Below are 23,850 nucleotides of genomic sequence, written 5' to 3' on the forward strand. Positions count from 1 at the left end.
GACCAGGATGGGCTTATCTCTTGATAAATACATTTATTGATACGAAAAATACACCTGGGTACATACCGAGCCAGCTAATGGGAAAGAGGAATTGGTGTACAGAGATAAGATCCTGTAAATTCACAAGCTATGCTGGCCCTGAGCTCTCGATCAAGCAGCAAAAAGGCCAATGACCCGTGCTCGAATTGAGTTGACCACGAAGATACTGAAGCGAAAACGTCGATAACCAAATGTATTCACAGACATATTCACAATATAACATACCTTATATGCTCTTCAATAGTGGTCCCCGTAAGCACGTTCATCCCCGCTGAAGGATTCACGAAAACCATACGTTGTCAAAGATGTAGCCTTTAATACTAAAGTATGTACCTTGTGAAGTGAAATTATTCCATTATCTAGGAAGAGGAAAGACTGATCTGAGCAGTTTGGTTTGAGGCTATAGCGTCATTCTTTCCCCTACCTTACTTTATATTTATACATAAATCCAAGGAACCTGTCAGGCCCATCCCAGTACACTCGTTACAACGATTGTCACACTATGCCTATGAAACAATATGGTCTTACACAAGCATGACTAAGTTTGCCAAGGATATGCCAGTATAAAGGGTCTTCCACTCACTATATAGATAGTCGGGATATTCCCATAGCCACTCGTTCTTCATACTCATCAATACATCCCATTGACCCCCTACCTGATAATCGCTGCCCAACAGAACCAAACGTGTGCCAAATGAGTCTTCGTGACCTTAGCTGCGGGCCTGTGCACGCAGCAATCATGAGTAAATCCGTCTGTTGATCCTCTATGTCAGGCGAAAGAAGGAGGAAGAAAAAGACACCGTCGACTTAATGTACCCGAACTTCTCTATGCCCGACTGTCGGAACGGCAAGGCTGATAAGGAGCAATGGGCAGGTATCGTGGGCTGGCTGGCGCCTGCCCTGGGCGAAGTGGAACAACCGGCTTAGTCATCACGGCTGGTTGAGGTGGGGCAACCACACAGGCCGTCCACACCTACTTCGATCGGCCCCTGCCCACAATGTAAATAAGAACAACAGCAATTATCACGGACATCGACGTGATTGTTGCCGAAGATACACCCTCATGAGGAAATGTATCACGCCTGTGATACCAACACCGACAAATAACTCGCCGAGTGAGAGAATCTCGGCACACCACTCGGATTGTGGGGTCAGCAAAGCGTCCCGCGCCGCGCCGCACAGGGGTGGGATGCCGTGACGGGACTGGGCGCTCCGAGACGCGAGGCGCCATTGGACGTTTTCAAGGTGGGTTTGCCATGCGCGCGGGGGCCTCGGGGGCCGGGATGGTGCCGATCGCCCGTATAACATTTGCTCCAGGGACGGACTCGAAGCCATCAGTTTCCGAGCCTAGCCTTTCTATGAGAGTTCCGTTGAACGAATGGTCTCTGCTTCTTTGGATAGACCATGTCACTATTCAGTTAGATTACGAGATCCAACCCCCGGCTCATTGCTCACCCACATACGGAGACAACCGAGACTTATTCCCGCCCTCTACCCAAGTTGTTATCGACCGACTTCAAAACACTCCCTTCTTCTCCGTTGTACGACCTCTGTGACGTGCACTGGCCACAATCTGACCACCTTTGGAACGTCTCTGTGTGAACAATTCAGGCTGGGGTCAACCTGGTGATCCCCCCACGATCAGACTTGGGTTGATTTGAACCAGTCAGAACAACTCGGAAAGTTCATCTGACAAACACATGCCAATTCTTAGCCCAACCAACCACGGCAAGAGTCGATGACCGCCCTCCAGAGTTCCTCAGTGTCATGACGACAATGGACCAAGATCCCGACCACCAGCCGGCGATCCGAAGTCTTGGCGGCCTGGATGTAATCGACTCCAACGGGGACCTCTATCTCTTTGTAGGAGAAGACGTGGAAGAAAAGCCCAAAAACTACTTTGTATGTTCCAAAGCGCTCGCGAGGGCCTCGACCTTCTTTCGAAAGATGCTCTATGGCGGCTTCGCTGAATCGCGACCACATATGGCCGACGCCCAGCGAGATTGGACTGTGGAACTGCCCGACGACCGGCAAGAGGCATTGGAGTTGCTGCTCGATATTTCACATGGGCGATTTGAAAAAGTCCCTGAACACCTCGATCTCACATGGTTGTACCAGTTTCTTGTTATCACTGAGAAATATGACGCGACCAGCATTGCGCGTCCGTGGGCCCGCGGATGGATGGAGTCTGTCAAGACAAGCATGCAAAATCCGCTACTTCTCGGTGTTGCTTATGAACTTGGAGATGCCCTGATGTTCAATACTATGGCGATGAAGATTGCTACCGAGTGTTTGGTTGACGACAACGAAGATCTGGTGTTTGGTTATAGCGGAGAAAACCGGGATACTTACTCATACAAGCTTTGCAACATAGAATGTCTATTCCCGTCTGGCTTCGTTGGTACGTATCCTAGTTTCTGATGAGTGAGCACTCCGCAATGGAAATCACTGACAGATGTCCTAGATGACGCCACGACAATACGGAAGACTCTACTCACTACCATCCTGGAACCCTACGCCAGCCTCTACATGACACTAAAACACGGAGATCGATGCATGTCATCGCCGCAAGATCCCACGGGAGGCAAACGGTGCGACAGCATTCTATTAGGCTCACTTATTAGATCATTCGCGGCGCAAACAATCGATCTCACGGCCCCGGACCCCGTCTCGGCGTACCGCGGGAGCGCTTCGGCGCTTCAGTCCGTCCTGCTCAAGCTCGAGTTGTACACGGTTCACTCGGCCTTCTCTCATCCGTCGTCGACATCGTTTAGTTTCGGGCAGACGACGCATCCGCGGTTTGGCTTCACATTGAGCGCTTGCGAGCATGTGTTGCAGTCTGGACTGCGGGAGGGTGTGGAGAGGTCTCTGATGCTGAGGGGGGATATGAGCTTTGTTCAGCCAAAACATAAGGAGTATCTGCAAAAGCAGGCGCAAAAGACGGGCCTCTCTAAGTAGCATTAATAACGTTTGTGACCAGACCACCTTCAAGCATGAGAACGTGTTTGGAGTCTGTGGCAGAGATGGCCTCAATTCCTATCTAGCGCACCATATTCTCTTCGGCATGCACGGTGATGTTTGACGCATTGTCGGTTCACCAGTATACGCTCCAGGCGCATTCTTCTTTCTCCTTGACCTAAAGGAGTCGATTTCCTCATGTCGTGGAGATGGTCTGATATTGGTCGACCAGTCTTCTACCGTCAATATAACAATAGTGACATGCTCTTCGTTATCTTCTCTATCCGCGGGCTCGGGTCCTTGAACTCTCCCACTCATATCAAGGATCCGTATCCCCGATGAATCGGAACGTAAGTCCCCTGACCTTCTCCTCCTTCTGTCCTTCTAATTCTATCATGCACCGGACAACCTCGTAGTTGTCAGTTTCGTAGCATTGTAGTGCATCCTCTTGATCTTTGTTCGTAATGAGGAAGGCGTGTCCCTCTACACAACCTGTCTCGTAAGCCAGCGCATCCACCAGAGCCTTGTACTTGCCACCCCAGGTACCAAGACGGCCACCACGAACCTTTGCAGCACTATAGACGGGCTCTCCAATCCCAATCAGGTTCTTCAGGACGGAAGGGTCCGCAAGGGTGCCGTAGAAGAAGTACCAGACTGGGTACTGGTCCTGGGTTGGGAGGAGGCGTTGATCAGACTCGAGGTCGGACTCGAAGCTTGGTCGGTGATTGGGCAAGGTAGCCTCGGATCCAAGGGTTGGATGCATGGAGGTGGTGGAGAGTGCCTTTTCCGCCTTTGAGTAGCGGATGAATGTGGGCTGGAAGGTTGACTCAACATCTGTCGTGATGGCTTCAACCATCTGTGGCCTCACTACCCGTCACGTGACCTCGGTTACATAATCACCGAGGCCCACACTCGCTCGCATCACCTATTTCAGAGCAAGCCTCTTACCTATTCTCTACTTTCAATGGATAACCGTTCTCTATCAAACATCTCGATGCCCACATTGTGACCATACGACAACATCGGAAAGGTGATCGAGGATCATCTTCCTGGTTGCTCCGTCAACCTTGCAGAAAGAGGCAGGGGCTCCGTTGTCGTCGGTGCCGGTGAATCTCGAGAGCAGCATGGAAGAAGTGCCGCATGCTATCTTGACATCCTCGGAGGTGGAGAAAGGACCTTCTAGCTTAAGGAGGTAGATGCTGGGCTTCTTCTTCTTGGTCTTCGTGCTCTTTTCGGCGCCATGTGACGTCTGAGCCCTGGGGAGGCTGCAGGAATATTCGTACGACTCCTTGTCGTAGCCTTGATCCTCCTTCTCTGCGCGAACCATCTCCCAATGAAGATCGGATACCTGCGCTCGTGCGAAGTTGGACCTGTGATCCTGGATCTTTTGTGCGGCATCGGAGTATGTGTAGCCGAAGAGGGACTGCCAACTCTTGATGTCGTCGTAGTCTGGTTCGATGTTGTCCTGCTGTGTAACTACCATGGACTCAAGCTCGTGAAGAAGGTCCATGTTGTCGGCTCAAGTAGTCCCGTTTTTCAAGGCGGGATGACTCTGCGGATAGAAACGTGTTGTGCGACTGGGATGGAAGATGTAAGATGTGTGGTGATGGTTCTTGGCTCCGGATCAATGAAAATGAACCGAAATGACTATTATATAGGGCTCCGAAGATAGCTTTCTCAAGTGGGTATGTGGACATAGAGATTGACAATGATATTAGTGACCTCAACTTGCACCAAGCCTTTGACAGACTTTGCACCATGGTGGGTAAACGCAACACTGCTAGAAGCAGTCTTCTTCGCAACTTAAACCCCCGCCATATTAAGCTCCATGCCCGTCTATCGCCGGAGAAGTCGTAGATATTGTGACTATCGTGGCGTCATTGACGTCGACGTATTCTGAAAACATTGGGAACCCCCTAGCATGGGCGTCAGAATGCTGTTCAAAGAGACTGGAGTGTTGTTAAATTGGATTGCATGATTACTAGAAGACTACCATTAAAGGATCTTCTCTCGATGCCATCAATGGACTTTCGGTCAATCAAGCCCTTCACTGCCTTGACTATTGTCCAGCACTTTATCAAGCGCCGCCTCGCCTTGCCGGCCCTCATCTCCTACCTTGACACTTCCAACTACATCTTTCCTCTCGCAACTCATCATTTTTCTCCTGTTTTGCTCGTCAAATAAGTGCGCGCTGGCGGAATCGACCTCGGGTTCAATAGGCCGCACGTAGTTACGTCTAGTATCATGTGCCTGAAAATAAAGTCAACGATGCCTATTTGCTCCATGTTTCCGGGGGATTAGAAACAAGTTATCGATTCGTAAGGTTAAGAGCAAATATGCAGAGAAACAAAGAGTGTCACATTTCTATTGTACTTTCTGGAGGTAAATCAGAGACATGGTCTTTCGAATTGCAATCAATCCTGTCCCGTTCCTTTTGTCAGTAAGCATTTGAAACGAACGCGATTGGATTCACTTGTCGCGCAGTGGTGCGTCTGATTGACATTAAATGCCTCTTATTACATGACCGTAGGTAACGCGCTATCATCCTGGATGAAAAAAGTTGGCTGAACAAGAGCAAATGCCAGTTAGAACAGTGACTCACGTCGTAACTCTCCTTTAATCTGACGGGCGGCCTCCCAACAATCACTTACACGAAGCCCTAGCCGGATTGCGGAAGATGCAGGGAGGCCTAAGTGCCAAGAGAAAATCGCTCATACACAAAAGGTCAACACAGACACGGTCGGTTTCGGTGGTGATGGACAACCATTAGGTTAAAATTACCTACAGGCTACTGCTTCCCCATGGGAAACGGGCACAAAAGGACCCAAATAATGTCAACGCCATTCCAATCGGCTGCCAAGTGTCACGAAAGAGGTATAGCAGTGGATATCTCAGGGGTAGAGATAAGGGGTAGACAGGGGTATGGGCATACAAAAGGGGCTCCCTCGAGGGCTTCCCTTTTCCCCTTTTCCATAGTTGATTAGACCACAGTTGAGATCCCGATTTCCATGAGCTACTCTATATGCTGATTCGTGACACCAAGCCTATGGAATGCCTTTGCATCCGAAGACCTGATCTGGCAAGCCAGATATCAATGCACGCAGCAACATGAGGATCTTAATCCCTCAACCGAGACATCACATGGCTTTCGAGTCGGTGAGATTGGACTTGTGCAATGTTGATACGAAGAACAGTGAAATCAGTCATAGTCGATGGCACTTAAAAACCGCGGGACAGCAGGACTTCGGTTCAGGTCCGTTTGGATTTCGCTCATCCTGATATCCTCCCGTCATTTAACTTCCTCGTCAACACATTCCTCATGAAATCATCCGTATGAGCCCGACAAGCATTCCAGATGCCGCTGTCACAGATGCCTCAACCACCTGGGTGCCTGAGAAGCAGCCAGGTGCCGTCGCAGCAGCGCTCTGTGTCGCATTCGCCCTATTAGTCGGCCTCGTGCTCTACCTCTTCGGATGGAAGAAGATCAGAAAGCTGAGGCATCCACCGCCAGCTTCTCTACATCTTACAACGGCAAATCATCACCGCAGTCAGCATGATGCATCCGATCCGTCGTCTTTGAGCCCCTATGACTTGCCCAGGCTACCGAGGAAAGCACGGATGGCAAAGCTGACCTGCGGAAAGCTCGAGTCGTTTGCAAAGGTCGCCGAAGCCAAGACGTGTCCTGTTTGCTTGGATGACTTCGTCGCTGGAAGTGTTGTTGGACAGTTGCCGTGCAGCCATGTCTTCTGCTCGGCTTGCATCGAGCTTTGGCTCCTCAAGCACGCTTACACATGTCCGTTGTGGTACGTCTCCCCAGCTTATTTCATACAACAACTCTCGATTGCTAATCTGTGTGATTCTGCTTCAGCCGCTTCAATCTTGAGGCTGGCGAAGTGCACTCCAAAACATGATGGGAGAGCAGTCAAGGATCATGAGAGTACATTAGTACATTGCTCCAGGCATGGGTTTGAAGGAACTTGCGCTTTGGGAGACTACTCAGATCATCGCGGCCTCAATCAATACAGTCGGCCTTTGCTCATATACCGCCATGAGAAATGCCAGGCGTGGATGCTATATGATAGTTCTTGGCATCAAAAGTAAAAGAAGCTTCATATTAATAGTAAATGGTCGTCGGTACTGGCTATCTACGCCAATGGGTCGTGGAGTTGTGTTAGCAGATGCAGCTACAGTCAGTCCTTGAACAATCTAATACAAGTACCACTGCTTGATTCAACTCATGTCACCTTCAACTCCGTGAATCAACATGCGAACTGAAAATGTAAATGGCAAGAATCAAGCCACAAAAGTGTGACCCAAAAATAGCACATATTCGACCTTGAGCCACAGGCTGACGCACTCTAATGGCTGATTCCCTTCAGGTACTCAGACCCCTGTGTCTTGAGCGGCGCAGCCTTCCGAGACCCCAAAATCGCCCCCTAAACACGTATATGTCTCCTCGCGACACCTCGAGGCCCCTAAGCAGTGCCAACCATAGACGATAATATCCAGCAGCAGTGCTGCGCCAAGGTACGATGAAGCATCGAAACTTGCATGATTGCATACCTGATTGTAATATCCACGATAGATAACGTACCTGCATAGCGAGCGACGCATCATAGCGAGCGACGCACTCTCTCAAACCTTTCTACCTTATGTATAAGTTAACTTAGCCACAACGTACGAAATCAATTAAAACTATATATCACCCTCTTCCTCATTACTATCCCAAACCACTTCACAGGTTCGTGCGTTATGTCCAGGCTTCCCGCAATTACCACATCGTCGCGCGCGTGGTTCAGCACCTTCCGTACGACCCTCCTTCTGAGGGTTATTCTCTCCTCCAGCATTAACACCACCCTTCTCTACTTGTAGTGCCTCTGCTTCAGCACTATTAAGTGACCCTCCAAGACGTAGCCGGGTCTTTTTTGCCCTCCGGCGCTTACTTAGTACCTCTATCCCCGTACGAAGCTTACGGTTCTCAGCCTCAATAATAGCAAGCCTATGGGCTAACTTGCTAATACCTCTGGCCTGGAAGTCAATTACTTCGTACATTGGTGTTGGTGAGCTACCTTGATGTGCTTGGATCTTCCTTTTAAGGGAGGTAGCACTTCGTACGCCCTCTAGTGCTGTAATTGGTGTCCTTGGGTCCCAGGAGCCTTGGCTGCTTGACCGTGAGTTTGATGGTGTTGGCGTCTTTGGCTTGAAATCCAAGCGAGAAATAACCACTTCAGGGTTAAAAGGTACAAGGCCTGCCTGCCTAAAACCAGCTCGTACGTTATTTTCGCCCATGGAAGTAAAGAATGCTGCTTTAAAGGCAGGAAAGAAGTCATCCTTTGTACTATGGGAAATCTGTATCCGCATCATCTTCTCGATTTCCTTACCGTACGAGTACTTTAACGGGCTAAAGCACCCAACATCAAGAGGCTGAAGCTCGTGTGATGAATGGGGAGGCATACAAAGAGCAATAATGTTTTGTTCCTTGCAGTATTCGTCAAAGTCAGTCGATTTATGGCTATTATGGCCATCAAGGATCAAGAGGCGATAAGAGCCCTTCGTACGAGTCCTTGTACACTGATTAAAGTGCTTTAGCCAATCTAGGCCAATATCATTTGTCGTCCATCCATTTTCGCTTGGATGGATACGCCATGTGGCTGGAAATTGGCCATTAATATACCACGAGAGGAGGTGATATTTGCCCTTTACGATGACGTACGGAGGCAGCGCCCAGCCATCCGCACATACACCCTGAATGACAGAAACCCATTCTCGATTGCCAGGCTGTTTCGTACGAGGCCTTCCCTTACGGTCAGAAGTCGTAACAACCTTTGCGTGCGATAGCATTCCCATCAGGAAACCAGTCTCGTCAAAATTATAGATATCGTTATCCTGTATCCCATACTTTGCAATTGTGTTTCGCACAAGTGCAAACCAGCCTTGTATAATCGTAGGATCCTCAGCTAAGGCCCTCTGATAGTCGATTCGACGTTGAAACCGCATTTTCAATTCAGGGACGCGTCGTACGAAGTTCTCTGCCCATCGCGGTCCAGTACGCGTCCCATCGCGTGCGTTTAGGAGTTGGTCGGCCATTTCTCGTACGTCTTCTTGTCGCGGAGGGAACCCTCGATCGATTAGGTCAATAACTCGTTCAAGAATCACCTCCTCTTCTGTTATAGTCATCTTCATCGAATTTGGTCGTGTTTCACCTCGTGCGACGCGTCCAGCGCGTCGGTGGCGGAGGGTTGATTCAGGGACCTCATAGATAGAGGCAGCTCTTCGTATAGACATTTTCGGGTCTTTTTCAATAGCTTGGAGGGCAAGGGTAATTCGACTTTCAATTGAGGAGGATTGCATGTTCGTACGTGGAGAAAAGGTGACCTAAAGATGAAGAGGGTAGAATTGGGAGGACGTGCGTCGCTCGCTATGATGCGTCGCTCGCTATGCAGGTACGTTAAGCAAAGTGGAATTAAGAGGCCTCTACCATCCATATTACACGTACCCATGGTCGATAATGAATGTCTTGGTCAATCCATCGGCTGATTGCTAAATGATCCTTGTGACCAACCTCACACATGTGACTAATATCGAACCAGCTGCTTTGTGTTGTGCTACATTCGGCCAAAAGCAATCCGTTTGTCACACGTGAAGCCCCCGAAGAAGGACTTATCTTGATCAACCCGCGCAATCCATGTAGTCTGTGAGACTCTTTTCCGACGCTGTGCCACTCCCAACGAGCTGCATCTACTGTGGCGCGTCACCCGTTGCTCATCATCCCTGACACATTCACTGTTCCCGAAAAACGATACGCAAGGGTCTCGGGTGGTTAGCTCACTCGGCGAGTTGTGTTGAAGATTTGAGGATAAATTCCTACCTTTATGTCTTCCCACTCGCGAGAGAAGAAATGACAGAAACTTTGATACCTGGCCACACGAGCCGGCCACAATAAAGCTTGCACCCGTCTAAAGCTTGTTCAACCACCTCCTCTCCAGCCAGATACATCGTCAATTGCTGCTTGAACTATCTCTTGGGACAGCGACTGTTGATTTAGACTCCTCACCCAATCTCAGAAAGACGCATGTACGCTTAGAATCACCCCAGTTTTGACAAAACAATCCGACAATTTCCGAATTTAGAACTGACACCAGTAGTCCCTTATTTCACGAGGTGAACAACGAGAGCATGCCTTTGATCGCACCATCACTGGAATCCAGAGACACAATGGAGAGCGAGGCCACACTAGTTGGCGTCTCTGAGACGATCCAGCCAGCCTCGGCAAATCGGCCTTATCATCATGATCATTCTGTTTCTGGTAGAAACACCCTCGGGCTATTCAATCTCATGAAAGTCATGCTGAGATTGACATTTCTGTGGTTGAATCTCATGCTTCTCCCCTTGTGCGGCTGGAACGCTGCCAGCTCTACCCTATTTCTTGTCTTGCGAGGGGTCCCACTGGGAAAACAACTGGAAGTATTCCTTCGTTTATCTTATAACATGGCCAAGATGGAACTTGGTACAGCTGGACTGTACAGATGAAATTATTGGAGAGCAGTCTGTTTCGAAGGTTGAAGGCAAAATATTAGCAGTTAGTCACAATGAGAGAAGCAATCACTTGTAACCGGTGTGCCTACCAACAGGCAGCGACTAGTAAGATGCAAGATCTCAACATCAAGGTTGAAAAGATGGAATTAAGTATAGACATGAAAGGTTACGAATAAGTAAGTACATGTTGGTTGTTTGCAATTACAGCGTTGGGCATTGTTTGCGCACCCGAAGAAATTATACCAAGAAAATGTCCCCAGCAATGGGATCGAACGCTTCAAATACTCTACTGAAGATATTCGCCGACAAGAGCCAAGTCAATGATGGCTGCCAGCCCATACAAGGCAGCATCATTCGTAGAGATCCACGACGCCTCGTCAATTGGCGCCAACACATCGCTGCCGTTGAAGTGCACAGTGCTCCAAGGAGCGGACTGCTTCAATCCATCCGTGTTGAAGAACTCATTCCAAGCACGAGCCGCGAGAGTCGCATTGTTCGTGCGGTGAGCAGCATAGGCAGTGAGACGAGAGTGTCCCTGCTTGAGACTCGTGTTGCCGAATCCCTTGCCGTACCGCGCCGTCTGCTCAGCGGTGCTGGCGCTGTAGTAGTAGCTGTAGTCGTACCACGCCTGCTCAAAGCCTTCAGGGACATCTTCGCCGGCATGCTCAATGAACTCGGCAACGACCTCCATGAGGCCAAAGACCGCAGATAGATGAGAGACGGCAACAGTCCCGTTGTTGTTGGGGTCGGCGGGAGGGGGGCCGAGGGTGCCGTCGGCAAGGTTATACAGGCCAGAGCCCGTGACGAAGCCATTCTTGAGCTTGGCGATGCTGGCGGCGGTGTTGGTGAGCTTCGTGCGGGCCTCTTCCCAGCGTGAGCCGCGACGTTCCCACTCGAGGAGCCAGGAGGCAGCGAGGGAGGACCAGTCCGTGCCGAGGCCGACGGCGACAGAAGAGTTGGGAGTCGGGACCCAGCCGTCGGTGCGGACCTTGCGGTTGGGGTCAAGAACGCCGTAGGTCTTGTCAGTGTCGAGGATCTCCTCAATCAGCTCGCCGGTGCGCTCGTCGCCGCCCGTGACGAAGAAGAAGACCTTGCGGTACTGGGGCGTTGAGATACGGGCCTGCTTGGCGCTGTCTCCCCAGTGCTGAACACCGTGGCGGGTTCCGAGACCCTTGTACTTGCCGAGGTGGTAGACGTCGACCTCGCCCGTGTGGCGGACCTGGGCTTCGGCGAAGCGGAAGACGTCCTCGCGGCCGGTGCGGAGGAAGTAGTTCCAGAAGAAGAGGTCGGGAGAGAGCTCCGAGTTGTCCCACGCGTAGCCTCCGATGTCGTAGCGCCACTGGTGTCTGTCCGTGTCGTAGGCATGAATAAAGTCGCCGTGGTCCCAGAAGCCGTACCACTTGCGCTGCTCAACCTGGCCCTCGTAGAATTTGAAGAGGAAGTCGAGGTGCTTCTCGATGTTAGCGGCGAGACCTGAGGGTGACTCGGCCGGAGGGGCCCAGTAGTTGCCGATGGCCTTGGTCTCGGCGAGGTATTCAGGTTCGCCGAAGAGAACGGGCGGGTTGTTGGTGTGGTCGGTCAGGTCGGCGATGAGGGTGCGGTTGGGGGTCTGGTCGAAGCCGTAGAGGAAGATCTCGTTGGTTCGGGCGACGCCGTAGGGGTTATTGAAGCCAGGCTCATAGTCTTCGTAGGTGATTTCGAGAGCGTCGAGCTGCTCCGCGTAGGTATCCTGGCCGAGGCCGTCGTGGTAGGGGCGGATATCCAGAGCGGGCGCCGAAGGGCTGTAGATCCAGATTGTAATCTCACCCTTGTCCGTGGCGGCGTTGGTGATGTCGATGCCGGTCGGGTAACGCTTCCAGAAGTTGCGCAGGCCGACGGCGAGACCACCCTTAGTGGCACCGCCGAGGTATGCCAGACCGCCCGAGCGAGTGCCGCCGGGGATGTTGACCCAACTCTGACCAGCCTTGGTGCGCTTCTTCAATGTAAAGCCGTCAGGGGAGAGCTGTGTCAAGCTGAAGTCGCTCCAGGTAGGAATCCACTTGAGTCTGGTCGTGACTCTCTGATCCCACGTAGCGGGGTCGGCGAGCTCCGCGCCCTCGAACTGGTCGCTGCGGATGTCGACACCGGGGTCTCTGCGGAGACCGGTGATGCCCTGCACGGCTTCGCTCAGGAGACCTCCGTCGATGCCAGAGATTCTGACGTGGCGGTTGTACTGCTCCTCGCCCTCGAGAGGAACTTCAAAGCGGATGCCGAGTCCAGAGATGAAGTCCTCTTCGGCGTTACCATCGTAGATGACGGTGTGCACGATACGAACAGCCTCGGAGTTGTGGTAGAGGTAGAAGCGGAGGATGAAGGGAAGCCAGTCATCGTGGCTACCCTCGCCCGAGTGCTTGCCACGGACTGTGACAAGGGCACGAGCAGTGCTGTCCTTGCTGACGGTGACCTCTTCAATATTGCTTTCGAAGTTGAAGTAGTTGATGGCAGATTGACCCTTCAATTCCGCCTGATCTTCGACGCCGGACTGAGAGTGCAGCACAAGCTTTCCGTTCTGGCCGATAGTCTTGCCAGAAGCGGTCTTGATCTCGCCAACCACAGCATTACCCGACTTGGGGAAAGTGATGGCGAGCTTGCCGGTGTCGACACTGACGGCATCAAATGAGTCGGCCACCGTCAGGCCGCCAGATTGCTGTCTTCTGGCACGAGAGAAGCGCGCTGTCGAGTTGGACGACGAGGATGCGCTGACAGTGTACTCGTCCAGGATCGTGTCAGACTCGGGGATCGCGTGGCCGGTCCATTTGATCGAGCCGTCAGACCAGTATGCCGTCACCCAGGTCTGCAGCAAGCCGCCACTGGAGAGGGAGAACTCGGTCGAGTTGGAAAAGTATTTTCCGCGGGCCCAGGGCAAGCCGAAAGTCGTACCGGGGGTGTAAGAGGGAGTACTGCCGAGCCATTTGACGGTGGCGCTGTCGCTGGTGGTGTTGTCGAAGCGTTGCGCGCTGGCCGTGCCCATGAGGCCGGTCAGGGCAACGAGACCAAGAACGAGCCGAGACATTCTTGGAAGAACAAAGAGTGAGGAACTCAAGACGTCTAGCTGTGCCTCGTTGCAGCAACTGCGAAAGGACGCGGAGGTCGCGTTGCTCTAATAAGAGCCTACTACGACTTCGGGACAACGGCAGGCGAAAGAAAATGTCATCAAGTCGACCGCGTGGTCCGCCGAATCTTGGCTCGCAGCACAGCCTGGGGATGGCATCATCCGGTGCGGTGATCTCGAGTCGTGGGAGTGGACGGATGATTGCCTTCAGACTTGGCCCGACGCGATCTCAGCGCGCATGATGCCATCCGTTCGCTCCATCTTTCTCGGGGAGTCGCCCGCAATCGAGTAGGATGCTACGGTGCTGGTGGCCGCTAGATCTGCAGGTTAGATGAAGCCAAGGGACTCCCCTCTTTCTCTTGAGTCGGGTCCCGGAGCATCATACCTTCAAGGAAGTAAAAGAGCCATATGAAGCTCTGTGTCGATCGAGCTGCAGATGGAAGGGGAAGCCCTCATCTTTCGGTGCAGTTGCACCGATGGCGGAGGAAAGGAACCGGGGAAGGGTCCAACTTCGAGATGTCCAGGGGCATTTTGTCACCTCCCAGACGGGGCAATTGGGCCGGGATGCAGGTCCCGCACATGTTCCACCGAGAGACCGAGGACTTCCAAGACTTTTTCCCTAGGATTTTCAACTGCGATCCAATGGGGAAGAGCCAAGAAGGATGCGGGGTAAACGGCTTCTGGTGCTTGATGGTGAAAGAGGATGAAGAAGCGAGATTAGACTTTTGAGTATGCATATTCGCAGAGTGAGAGATGCAGGGGGAGCTCGTTGTGGGAAGAGCTAAGGTTATCGAGCTTTATTGCAACCTCGAGCACGCAATATCATCATCTCATGTCGAATAGAGTACTTTATTAACTGGAACCACTGTCGACTATCTAGAGCCTGCACCTTTGAAATCAGCAGCAACAAGCTTAAGGCTTACCAAGCCGCAGCAAGATTCGCGACCGAAGACGACAGGGACATAGACGCAGGAACGTACCAGACTGCTGGAACCACAGGAAGTTTCGTGATACAGGCTTCTCTCTGTCTCAGTGCCGCCATTATCTGAGCACCCATATTAAAGACGACATTTTTAATTTCGAAGACGTAATCGGATTTTGAAGCCGTGATTGGCGTTGATCATCTCATCCGCGTCGCGAGCTTCGGCACTCTTGCATCGGTTACAGGACAGGCGGGTTCAGTGGGTTAAGTGTGCAAACCGCGTTACACGCAATGCATTGGACATTTGTGAAGCAAGATCATTGCCTTTCGGCACGGCCCGGGGCGTGCTGAACGGTTTACGCTTGAATTAGGGTACCGGTGGGAGATCTCACCACTCAAACTTATCATCAGCCTCCGGACTCATCCGTCCGGCCGGGCTTGTCCGCTCTCAGGTGGTTAGTTGTCTCACAGCGATCGCGATTGACCGCAATAATTCTATGCGCTGCATTTTGTTTGATACCGTGAAGAGCTGATTAATCATGTCTCTACTCAGTTGTTAAAGTTGAACATTCCATCAGGTGCATCCCATGTAGCCATGCGTCGCTGTCGCCACCGGCTTGATCCGACCACCCATGGCGCACATTCGGCTTTCGGGATGGCACCTTACTTCCTGCACGGACACGCAAGGATTCAAAGATTATACATCAAATGACAGTACCTTATTCTGCATCTATGCCCTGTGAGCTTACTGGGCTCTGAGCCATTCGGATAAGTTTCACATGATACTAAGCAGTCCCCTGTTTCTTGGCTGATCACCAGTGACGAGTAACTAATACATGTAACTTAGCAAGCAGCTTTTGCCTTGGCTGTGCGTATTTGACTTATTAATCAAGCCGCCACGGACCACAAATCAATATCCGAGAGCTCATGTCCTTGAAATCACTATGCATGTCGGCTTCTCTAAAGTACCTTATCGAACCTAGGCACATTGGGAAAAATGAGCACATAATCCTATCCAAGAAAGAAAAAAATCCCTCCCCGAGCCCATTTACTTTGAGGACATGCAGAAACAAGGCCTAAAACATCACCATTATCCTGCCCAAACCCATTCTCGTTGCATATTTATCCTACTACCTTACGGTATGTTAGATACAAGGACTACAATTACCTTAAGTTGTCAGAAGCTCACCCTCCTGGGGGACATGTGATTCGACATCCCTAGGGGCCGATTCTTCATGCAAATCTTCCGTCTGGCCATGAGCCCACTTGTACTTCCAATACAGAAACCAGATGACTGTTTCAGTTACGATTAGGGGGAGATATACGTTCACAGTGAAATCCCATAGGTACATGTACTTTTCAGTTATGGTGCTGAGAAGTACAGTGCCCATCGAGGTGCCGGCGTAGGAGATTGAAATCAAAGCAGCCACCTGAATCGAGAAAGTACCTGTACTTTTAGAGACAGCGATGTAAAGAAGTACTAGCCAAATTGTCAGCTTGTCATATCATTGTATCACCAGGAAGTGCTATGTGTCTACTAGGCATAACTACCCCACGAATTCTTGTTAGAACGCGAAGAGTACTGAAACTGATGTGCTCGGATGTCGAAAACTCGTCCAAGAGGAAAGCATATCCCGAAACCATGGAGGAAAGGGCCATTATCGTGACTTATACCAAGGTCAGTATTCGTGCAAGCTCACGTCTCACCAGAGACTGAAGTAATGGCAGGTTCACTTACAGGCAGAGGAAGGTCTGTAGAATATAGCCAGTCCTGTCAGGATAGCAAGTAAGGCATCCATAGAAACAGTGCGGTACAAGTCCCATGGCAGCTTCTCAAGCGGCATCGGTATAAATGAGTTAAGAAACGAGAAGGCAAACACGAGAAAGAGAGTCCGGGCGTAGTAAAAGGAAGACTTATGGCAAGTCAGTCGGTGAATAGATGTCTGGAAGACTCTTACCTTTCGATGATGCCGCAGATATCCTCTTGTATCACTCAAGAATTTCCTGATGTCTGCATCATGGAAAAGAACGACCTTTTGGTACGTTTCAAGCCAGGAAACTTCTCTGGGCCGACCTACCAACCCCGAATGAGCTTTGAAGAGCAGGATCCATTGGAGAAGAAACTGCATTAAAACTATACTTCCGCTGAAGTACATCATGGGCGGGACACCAAAGTAACCGATCATAGTCTGTAGTTTCGGGACTACAGTCAGGCAAAGAAGGAATCTCAGAGGCAGCTCACGAGGCGAAAACCACTCGGGCAAAAGTGATAGAAGCATCGAAACCTCCCACCCATCAAGGATGCCAAATATGGACCAGATGTATGAATTCCGTTCATAGAGGCTCACTGGAAAAGCTAGATACGCTGGAAACAGTCAGTACGATGAATTCTCCAAGAAATCCGGAGTTATATCACGGGGCCACACTAACCTTTAACAAAGACAACGTACGGAAAGACTTGGTGTAGTGGAAGCTTTGCTAGAAGGATGAAGGCCAGTGCCTGAGAAACAACAAATAAGAAGTTGTAGCATACGTCGTCGTTTGGACGAAATGATTTCTCGGGATAAAAAGGGTTCAACCCAAACTATAATTAACGTTAGTCAGTTCCGAACAGTATCTGCATGACACCATCCCTCTAGCCGACTGGGCTTAATTTAAGAGATGGGAGTCGCTAAGACCTGGATCACTTACAAGGCACATCGCCAAAAAAAAGAAGCTCTCTTCGCATCCTGCTCGGTCGCTCTATAGATGCCACACGGTTGCTGTTTGCAGAAAGAGATGGTGTTGTCAGCGAGATTGATGGCCCCGAGTGCAAATCTTCCGCAGATCTTTGGGTATTGGTATGAGGAGCAAGCGACACGCAAACTCTATCGACCAAGCGCATATTCTCCAATTTCCAACGTTTTGACCTCAGGACGAATTGACGGTGATAACTTCGTGTTCTCCAGTCGTATGAGCATAGGATGATGGCTCTGTGCATGCCGTTCTCTTCCCCACAGACAAACATCGCAACTGGAGGCGTACTGCATTCAAGATGTGTGACACTCATTGCATACGTATCCACGAGAGTGAAAGTGGTAACTTGTGGCGCAGTCAACGAGTTCGTAACCCTAGGGTTGTTTGCTGGTGAGTCGGTGTAGCTTCCAGTGGTGTCGCGCTTCAAGTTTCCGTAATTGAAACCCCAGAGGTATTTCTCAATCTTTTCAACATGAACTTCGCCTTCGATTCCAATGAGTCGGGGAATCGTAGGTCGTCTAAGATGGCGTCGTGAGTTGATGATCCCCAGGGGAAGGAGCAGAGCAAACAGGCCGATAAGTGCAGGGTAGATCAGAAATAGTTTGGACTCTTGGAAAAGCAAGATGACGAAGAAGTAAAGCAGGATGGAGGTGGTAATGTAAGGCCCGTGATAAATGACCTTTTCGAATCTTCCTATGCCTTGGCCGAAGTAAGGTTCGGCGTCCATGTTGTCCCAGTGGATCGTCGTTCCAAAAACGCCCTCCAAAGAGACGGCCTCGGGTTCCAGGACGTCTCGTAGATTGCCAATAGGACGTATGTCCCTTAGTTCCACCCCCCATCTGTCTTCTAGTCGACACCAAGGTGATCCTTGGGGGATTGACAGGCAGATGAGACGGCTGAGAAAGGTCGCGCTATCATTTTCGAGAGCTAGTTTACCAAAAGCTTGTAACCCGGTATCGCGTTTGTCTACGTCTGGTCTCTGGCGACTCGGGAAAAGGCCCCTTGTAGCGTAAGCTATATCTCCTTGGCTGAACTGATCGATTTGTCTTGTGGAAAAGCAAGTCATGGCTGTTTCGATCAGTGCAGACGAGGTGAGAATGGCCGATCCTTCGAAGTGGTCAACGAGCTGTTTGACTGCCCAGGCATCTGTCCATGCCCTTTCGGCAAAGTTCCGCTTTGCGATCGCTTGGGGTTCGGAGGAATCACCAACGACGTACAGCCGAATTCGATACTCTCCAGGGCATAGCAGCAGTTCCGGTAAAGTCCAAAGTCGGGAGCCCGATTGCCGTAGCCAAGGGGTCACCATATCTGGATTGTACGGCAAAGAATCAAGGTCCTCACCGTTCATGAGAGCCTTGACCTTGTCGTTAGCCGTAGGCCCGATGGCAATGATCATGGAGTGTGCCACCCGTACGTAATCGTATATTTTGTAAACATCCTCGCTACTGCTGGTAGATTTCGCAACGACGTTGTCACGAACGCACTCAAAGTCTAGCCTGAAGGCTTGTTTGCCGACCTTCCTAGCAGCATCAGTGCCCACCTTGATGAGAGCGACTCGATATCTTTTCGCAACTTGTCTGTTGGCCTCTCTAGTTTTCTCTCTGGGTTCTGGGTAGTCATATTTGGCTATCTCCTCATCAGTTGAGACCCTAAAGTGCACACGCGTGTACGAAACGAAGACATATTCAACGTCTACGCCGTCTCCATTCTTTCTAAGATAATCCGACACGTTGACAGTCTCATAGTCATCAGTGCCATCGGGGGACTGTTTGAGGAAACAGAGATAGCTTGGGCGCAACAGTGCGGTGTCATCTCCAAGTTCGCCATCTGGTGGAGACGTCCCCGAGCTGCTTCCGCCCTGGTCAAGTCTGGCATTATCCTGAGGTCGCTGGCTAGTGCTGTTCGTCGCAGTATGTTCTGTGGTACGTTGGAAACTCGTCTCGTGGGTACGGATACCATTCTGGTCTGTGGGTTGATTGCATCGTCCAGTGTCCAAGTTTGGTGGAAGAAGACGCAGCTTATGCTGCTTCGTCATGTTCGAAATCACCCCATAGTTCTCAGACCAGCACACCTGGAGCATCACATGTAAGTAAGATAGCTACGAGGCGTTAGGTACAGGCTGTGTTAGCACGGGAAAGTCAAGCATTAACATACTAATAAGCATAAAAGTGGCCAAGAGATGATGAGCTTGAGAGCAGCAATGAAGAACGAATCTGTATCCGCGACAAACTCGCGGCTTCCGGGTTTGAATAGAGATTTTCCGATCCAGTTACAGACACGGACGGGAGGCGTGACCTGCGAAATTGGTTTACCCAGACGGGGTCCACCTCGGTGTGAAGGGTAGAAATTTAGGATCCTCTGCGCCTTGAAGTATGAGAGGGACCAGCTTGCCATCAGATGGACGCGGGCCACCACTCATGGTTGGGGTTGTCAAAGTCGGGCTCCATCAGCGGCATGATTCGTGCATAGCTGCGAGCGATGGACGGTGGGAAGTTGTGGAAAATTGTCGAGACTTCAAGAGCTTCGATGCGCTGTTGCTTGCTTATACATATTTCTAACTGACTTCAGGGGCAAGACTCCTCGGTTGCCTCATTGCGAACAACATAGCCACCGTGGTACGGGGTTGTGAGAACAAATGGCACACTTGAGGTAGGTCTACTTCTCTACCAACGTCAATTAATCTCTAGTAAATTCAAAGTCTACTCAAAGACCGTAAACTTCAAATAGTAGACTCCTCATATATTCATAGTCTTAATAAGACTTTTAAAACAATTTATTCCTCGATTTTACGTTATTGAATTGAGTGCTCGACTTTGACCTACTTGTAGGTGTGGCACTCTTTCTGACAATCGCGTCCGTGGCTGGTCTGAGACCGCCGCACAACACTGCCACAGTTGTGCGACTGACCAATACAGCACGGTCTAAGCCTTACTAAGGTAAATGCAGTTCTAATTATGAGCTTGCAGCCTTCTAAGTATCCGAACAGGTGGCTATTTTGCACTCATGGTAGTGCCTTCAACCGCTCGCAGGCTCTCAGCTTGGGTGCTATCCAATCAGCAAGCCAACCCATCCACCATCTTCTAGCAGTGTAGCAAATGGATTAAAGGAGGCCATGGAACATCTTTTACGGGTTAAATAACCCCGCGAAAACATAATCCTTCCCTGATAAGTTGACTGCCGCAGGTCTGGTGAAGCGAGTGGATTTCATCCTCTGGCGATTGACTGAGACCAACATGACAAACTTTAGACACTTGACTTTCAACAACCTCGGTTTCGTGGTGTAGTTGGTTATCACGTCAGTCTAACACACTGAAGGTCTCCGGTTCAAGTCCGGGCGAAATCATTTGTTTTTGCTTTCAGTGCATCTTTGATTTGGATGCGATTTTCATCATTTTTGACGTTGCCAGAGGCACTCCAATGTCGTTGGAGTAGTACCTGGCAAGGTTCAGCTACTCGTTGTTTTAACTTCTGTCATTCATCCTTTGTGTCAAGTCTCCAAAAAGCCACAACAAGCCATGTTCAACGTTGAAGAGTATCGTAATTATTCAGTTATTATTTTGGTATTGCTAGCTCAATCAACTAGGTACTAAGGTTCCGATGCAATCAATCCGCGCTCGTATTTTCTCGAAACAAAACCAAATCCCGGTCATTTTCACGTCCCTGGTCCTCATGCCGTCGTCTTCTTCGCATCATCACCAACGTCAGCTGTCTCCAGCTGGCCGGTCGCTGCCGCTGCTTGAGCTACCTCAGTCCCCACCGCCTCAGCTTCTGGAGCCGATTGACCCTCAACCGCTTCCTTGCCAGCAACCTCCGCTTCCGGATGCTGTTCGCTCTCAGTCTTCGCAGCCTCCTTCCCATCAGAAGCAGGCGCCTGGGAAGGCGTCGACTTTCTAAAAATGTTTACGCTCGGCAGCGACCAGCCCTTCTTCTTGCCGTCCTCGGCAACTGTCTCCGCAGGTTGGGTCTCAAGTTGGCCGGTGGCGGCTGCCGCTTGAGCAGTCTCGTTGCCGACGGCTTCGCTTGCAGTCTCTTGACCTTCCTTCTTGCCGTCGGGAACAGCCGAATCTGCCTTCGCAGCATCGCCTTCCGCCTTGGCGACATCCCCTCCATCGGTCGCCTTCTCGGCCTCTGGCTTGTCCCCGTCGGCCGGCGCTTGAGAGGGTGTTGACTTTCTGAAAATATTGACGCTCGGCAGCGATGCCTGGCCTAGAGAAGAGACAGAGGCAGGGACCTTGGGCATGTTCAGCATATTGGGCATCGCTGGCATACCCGGCATACCTGGCATACTGGGCATACCAGGAAGCCACCCCTTGACGCCCGTACCTGTCGATTGCGCGATGCGGAAGAGGTGCTGCATGTACGTCCGCTTCTCCTCTGTAGTCATGTTCTCAGGGTTCATATCGCCCACCAAATCTCCCTCACCATCGGCGGGGAGCGGCACGAGCGAGGCGGCGGCGGCAATGTCAATGGGCGACTCGTCGGGCATTTCGCCATCTGCCGACTTTGAACCCTCCTTCTCGTCGACCTTTTCAGCGAGCTTGTCATCTGACTTTTCTTCAGGTGCTTCGGTGTTGGAGATGGCCTTTTCCAGCGTCTCTTCGACCTCGGCGTCCTCCGCGACCTCTTCGGGCGGCGTCTCACGGAACTTGGGGTCGTCAACAACGGGCTCCTCGCTCTTGAACCACTCGAGCACCAGGTCAGCTGCCTGCTCAGTCATCATCTCGTATCCCTTGTGTTTATCCGCTTGGAACATGGCCATATGCGCCGCCACCTCGTCGTCGACCTCTGGCAGAACCTGCCGCGAGAAGAGGGACGAAGCAGGGTGGCTTTCCTCCGGAACGGCGCAGAACGTCCGCTCGGGGACAAAATAGCCACCCTGCCAGTACCCATTCTCGCCCAGCGACGCATAAAAGTCGTGAATCCCTACGCCCTTAAGTGCGCCCATCCGCCCGAGGCGGCGGTTGAGTTCCTTCTGCTTCATGAGCGCGCCAACGAAAGTGAAGTGGTCCGAGAGCCAGGCGAAGGACTGGCCGACGTTGCCGCGGTTGATGTAAGCTAGTCCCTGTCCGAGGGCATCGACACTCTGCTGATAGCCCTCCTTCACGGAGTTCTTGTTGAGCCCCTTTATGCCCTTGAGGATGGCCTCGCGGTTGACGTAAGCGGCGACGCCGCCGGCAGCGATGGCGCCTACGGTGCCTGTCTTCACGGCGACAAGCTGCCACGTCTTCCAGCCTGGGTTGCGGGAGGCGGTAGATGTCACGGCCGAGGTTGCGGCGCGGCGGGTGCCCAGGCGGGCGAGGGTCGAGGGTGCAGCGGCCGAGAGGGCTGTCATTACGTTGAAGACGCTGCTGACCTTTTGGTAGTTGGAGAAGCCGCCGTAGACGAACATGGAGCGGGCGAGGCCGTTGTAGGGGGTGTCGAAGGTGAGGATGCCCTGAATGAGGGGGAAGATTGGGTCGTCTTCTGATGGGTTGGACTGCGCTCGCTCATTGATGGCGAGGAACAGTGAATCTGCGGCGACGAATCCTCTGAAATGCTGTTAGCCTTTGGTCATGCAAAAGTGCAGATATCTCGACACTGCTTACCCCATAGAGTGAGCAACGAGAACGACTCCGACTTCTCTGTCTTTTGGTGGCCAGGGCTTCTCGACGTTGGCCTTTCTTACATCCATGACCCTCTCCTTGAGCCTACACAGTGTTAGGTTGCTGCAGGGTACAGGCAACTGCCAGCGATGAAGTGAACTAACCATGAGAGAAACGCCTCGGTGGCCTGCGCCAACTCGCCTTTGGTCTCATATTGAGGGTACACGATGGACTCGACCCAGTGGTCTGGAAGTTGCTTGGTGACTGATCGCTTTAAGTCCTAGATCACTAAGGGTCAGTACGGAAGTGATGGTCACAGGAAAGATGGCAGCCTTACTTACATCTGGAAAGTCGTGAAATGTGTTTTCATTCCCCTTGAAAGGTTTGTACTTGTTAGCTGCTTGCTGTACCGGCGCATCGATGGCTTGCTGTTGTTGACTACTCACTTTAAAGCCATGGATGAAACACAGAAGCAGTGTCCGAGGCATGATGAATCACTACTACATACAGTAGTAGAGAATCAGGAAAGGTTTAGATACGACTAGGTATTAGGGAAAGGTAATATCTGACAGAAAGAGGATGGAATTTGCTAGGTATTTCGTAGGTAACGGGTATCATGAAGGAAGAACATGGCCAAGATGAACGGCCGGTGCTCAAGGAGTAATATCCCGCATCTTCCCTCCCCCTCCCCCTCCTTCTCTCTCACACACACAACAGGCATACTCAATACACCTGATGAATGACCAACCAGACACTCCATGCAGAGCAGTGACGATTGACTGAGCGGTTCGTGCATGTGCAACGCCTTCCCAAGTGTTCCAGGCTTTTCCCAGCCACACCTTCTCACTGTGAAGCTGCAAAAGTTGCGTGGGCGCGTGGCGAGTCCGTCCTCGCCGTGAGCCAATGGCACTGAGCGCAAGTTCGGCCAAGACGTCACCGACGACGTCACGTTGAGTTTGGGAGTTTTGGGGAAGCGACGCACGGCA

At 51.3% G+C, this 23,850-nt stretch overlaps 6 protein-coding genes and 1 non-coding gene across 7 annotated transcripts; 3 read left to right on the forward strand and 4 right to left on the reverse strand.

The window, feature by feature from the left end:
- Positions 1 to 1,815: 1,815 nt before the first annotated feature.
- Positions 1,816 to 2,997, forward strand: BDP81DRAFT_396222 (uncharacterized protein; the record flags this gene model as incomplete). Its single annotated transcript, XM_060588156.1, has 2 exons — positions 1,816 to 2,440; positions 2,504 to 2,997. The coding sequence occupies 2 exons, from the start codon at positions 1,816 to 1,818 to the stop codon at positions 2,995 to 2,997; spliced, it is 1,119 nt and encodes a 372-aa protein (XP_060442834.1).
- A 45-nt stretch (positions 2,998 to 3,042) lies between these two features.
- On the reverse strand, positions 3,043 to 4,705 carry BDP81DRAFT_493452 (uncharacterized protein). The gene is made up of 2 exons (XM_060595356.1): positions 4,013 to 4,705; positions 3,043 to 3,823 (listed from the first exon to the last, which is right to left on the reverse strand). The coding sequence occupies exons 1-2, from the start codon at positions 4,505 to 4,507 to the stop codon at positions 3,317 to 3,319; spliced, it is 1,002 nt and encodes a 333-aa protein (XP_060442835.1). The 5' UTR covers positions 4,508 to 4,705; the 3' UTR covers positions 3,043 to 3,316.
- A 1,538-nt stretch (positions 4,706 to 6,243) lies between these two features.
- On the forward strand, positions 6,244 to 7,232 carry BDP81DRAFT_378392 (uncharacterized protein). Its single transcript, XM_060586795.1, has 2 exons — positions 6,244 to 6,800; positions 6,866 to 7,232. The coding sequence occupies exons 1-2, from the start codon at positions 6,331 to 6,333 to the stop codon at positions 6,906 to 6,908; spliced, it is 513 nt and encodes a 170-aa protein (XP_060442836.1). The 5' UTR covers positions 6,244 to 6,330; the 3' UTR covers positions 6,909 to 7,232.
- A 3,407-nt stretch (positions 7,233 to 10,639) lies between these two features.
- On the reverse strand, positions 10,640 to 13,619 carry BDP81DRAFT_432409 (uncharacterized protein). The gene has a single exon (XM_060590779.1). The coding sequence runs from the start codon at positions 13,583 to 13,585 to the stop codon at positions 10,820 to 10,822; it is 2,766 nt and encodes a 921-aa protein (XP_060442837.1). The 5' UTR covers positions 13,586 to 13,619; the 3' UTR covers positions 10,640 to 10,819.
- A 2,096-nt stretch (positions 13,620 to 15,715) lies between these two features.
- BDP81DRAFT_493459 (uncharacterized protein) lies at positions 15,716 to 19,676 on the reverse strand (the record flags this gene model as incomplete). Its single annotated transcript, XM_060595357.1, has 7 exons — positions 15,716 to 16,026; positions 16,285 to 16,459; positions 16,505 to 16,911; positions 16,977 to 17,024; positions 17,080 to 17,130; positions 17,238 to 19,380; positions 19,437 to 19,676. 7 exons carry the CDS (start codon positions 19,674 to 19,676, stop codon positions 15,716 to 15,718), a joined length of 3,375 nt encoding a protein of 1,124 aa, XP_060442838.1.
- Positions 19,677 to 20,551: 875 nt separating this feature from the next.
- BDP81DRAFT_t227 lies at positions 20,552 to 20,625 on the forward strand. Its single transcript has one exon. It is a non-coding gene; the product is annotated as a tRNA-Val (tRNA).
- A 12-nt stretch (positions 20,626 to 20,637) lies between these two features.
- BDP81DRAFT_432414 (uncharacterized protein) lies at positions 20,638 to 23,850 on the reverse strand. Its single transcript, XM_060590780.1, has 5 exons — positions 23,311 to 23,850; positions 23,206 to 23,238; positions 23,029 to 23,144; positions 22,868 to 22,969; positions 20,638 to 22,810 (listed from the first exon to the last, which is right to left on the reverse strand). Exons 1-5 carry the CDS (start codon positions 23,350 to 23,352, stop codon positions 20,950 to 20,952), a joined length of 2,154 nt encoding a protein of 717 aa, XP_060442839.1. The 5' UTR covers positions 23,353 to 23,850; the 3' UTR covers positions 20,638 to 20,949.

This window comes from Colletotrichum phormii (assembly GCF_030913505.1).
Source record: "Colletotrichum phormii strain CBS 102054 chromosome Unknown BDP81scaffold_15, whole genome shotgun sequence".
Taxonomy (NCBI): Eukaryota; Fungi; Ascomycota; class Sordariomycetes; order Glomerellales; family Glomerellaceae; genus Colletotrichum; species Colletotrichum phormii.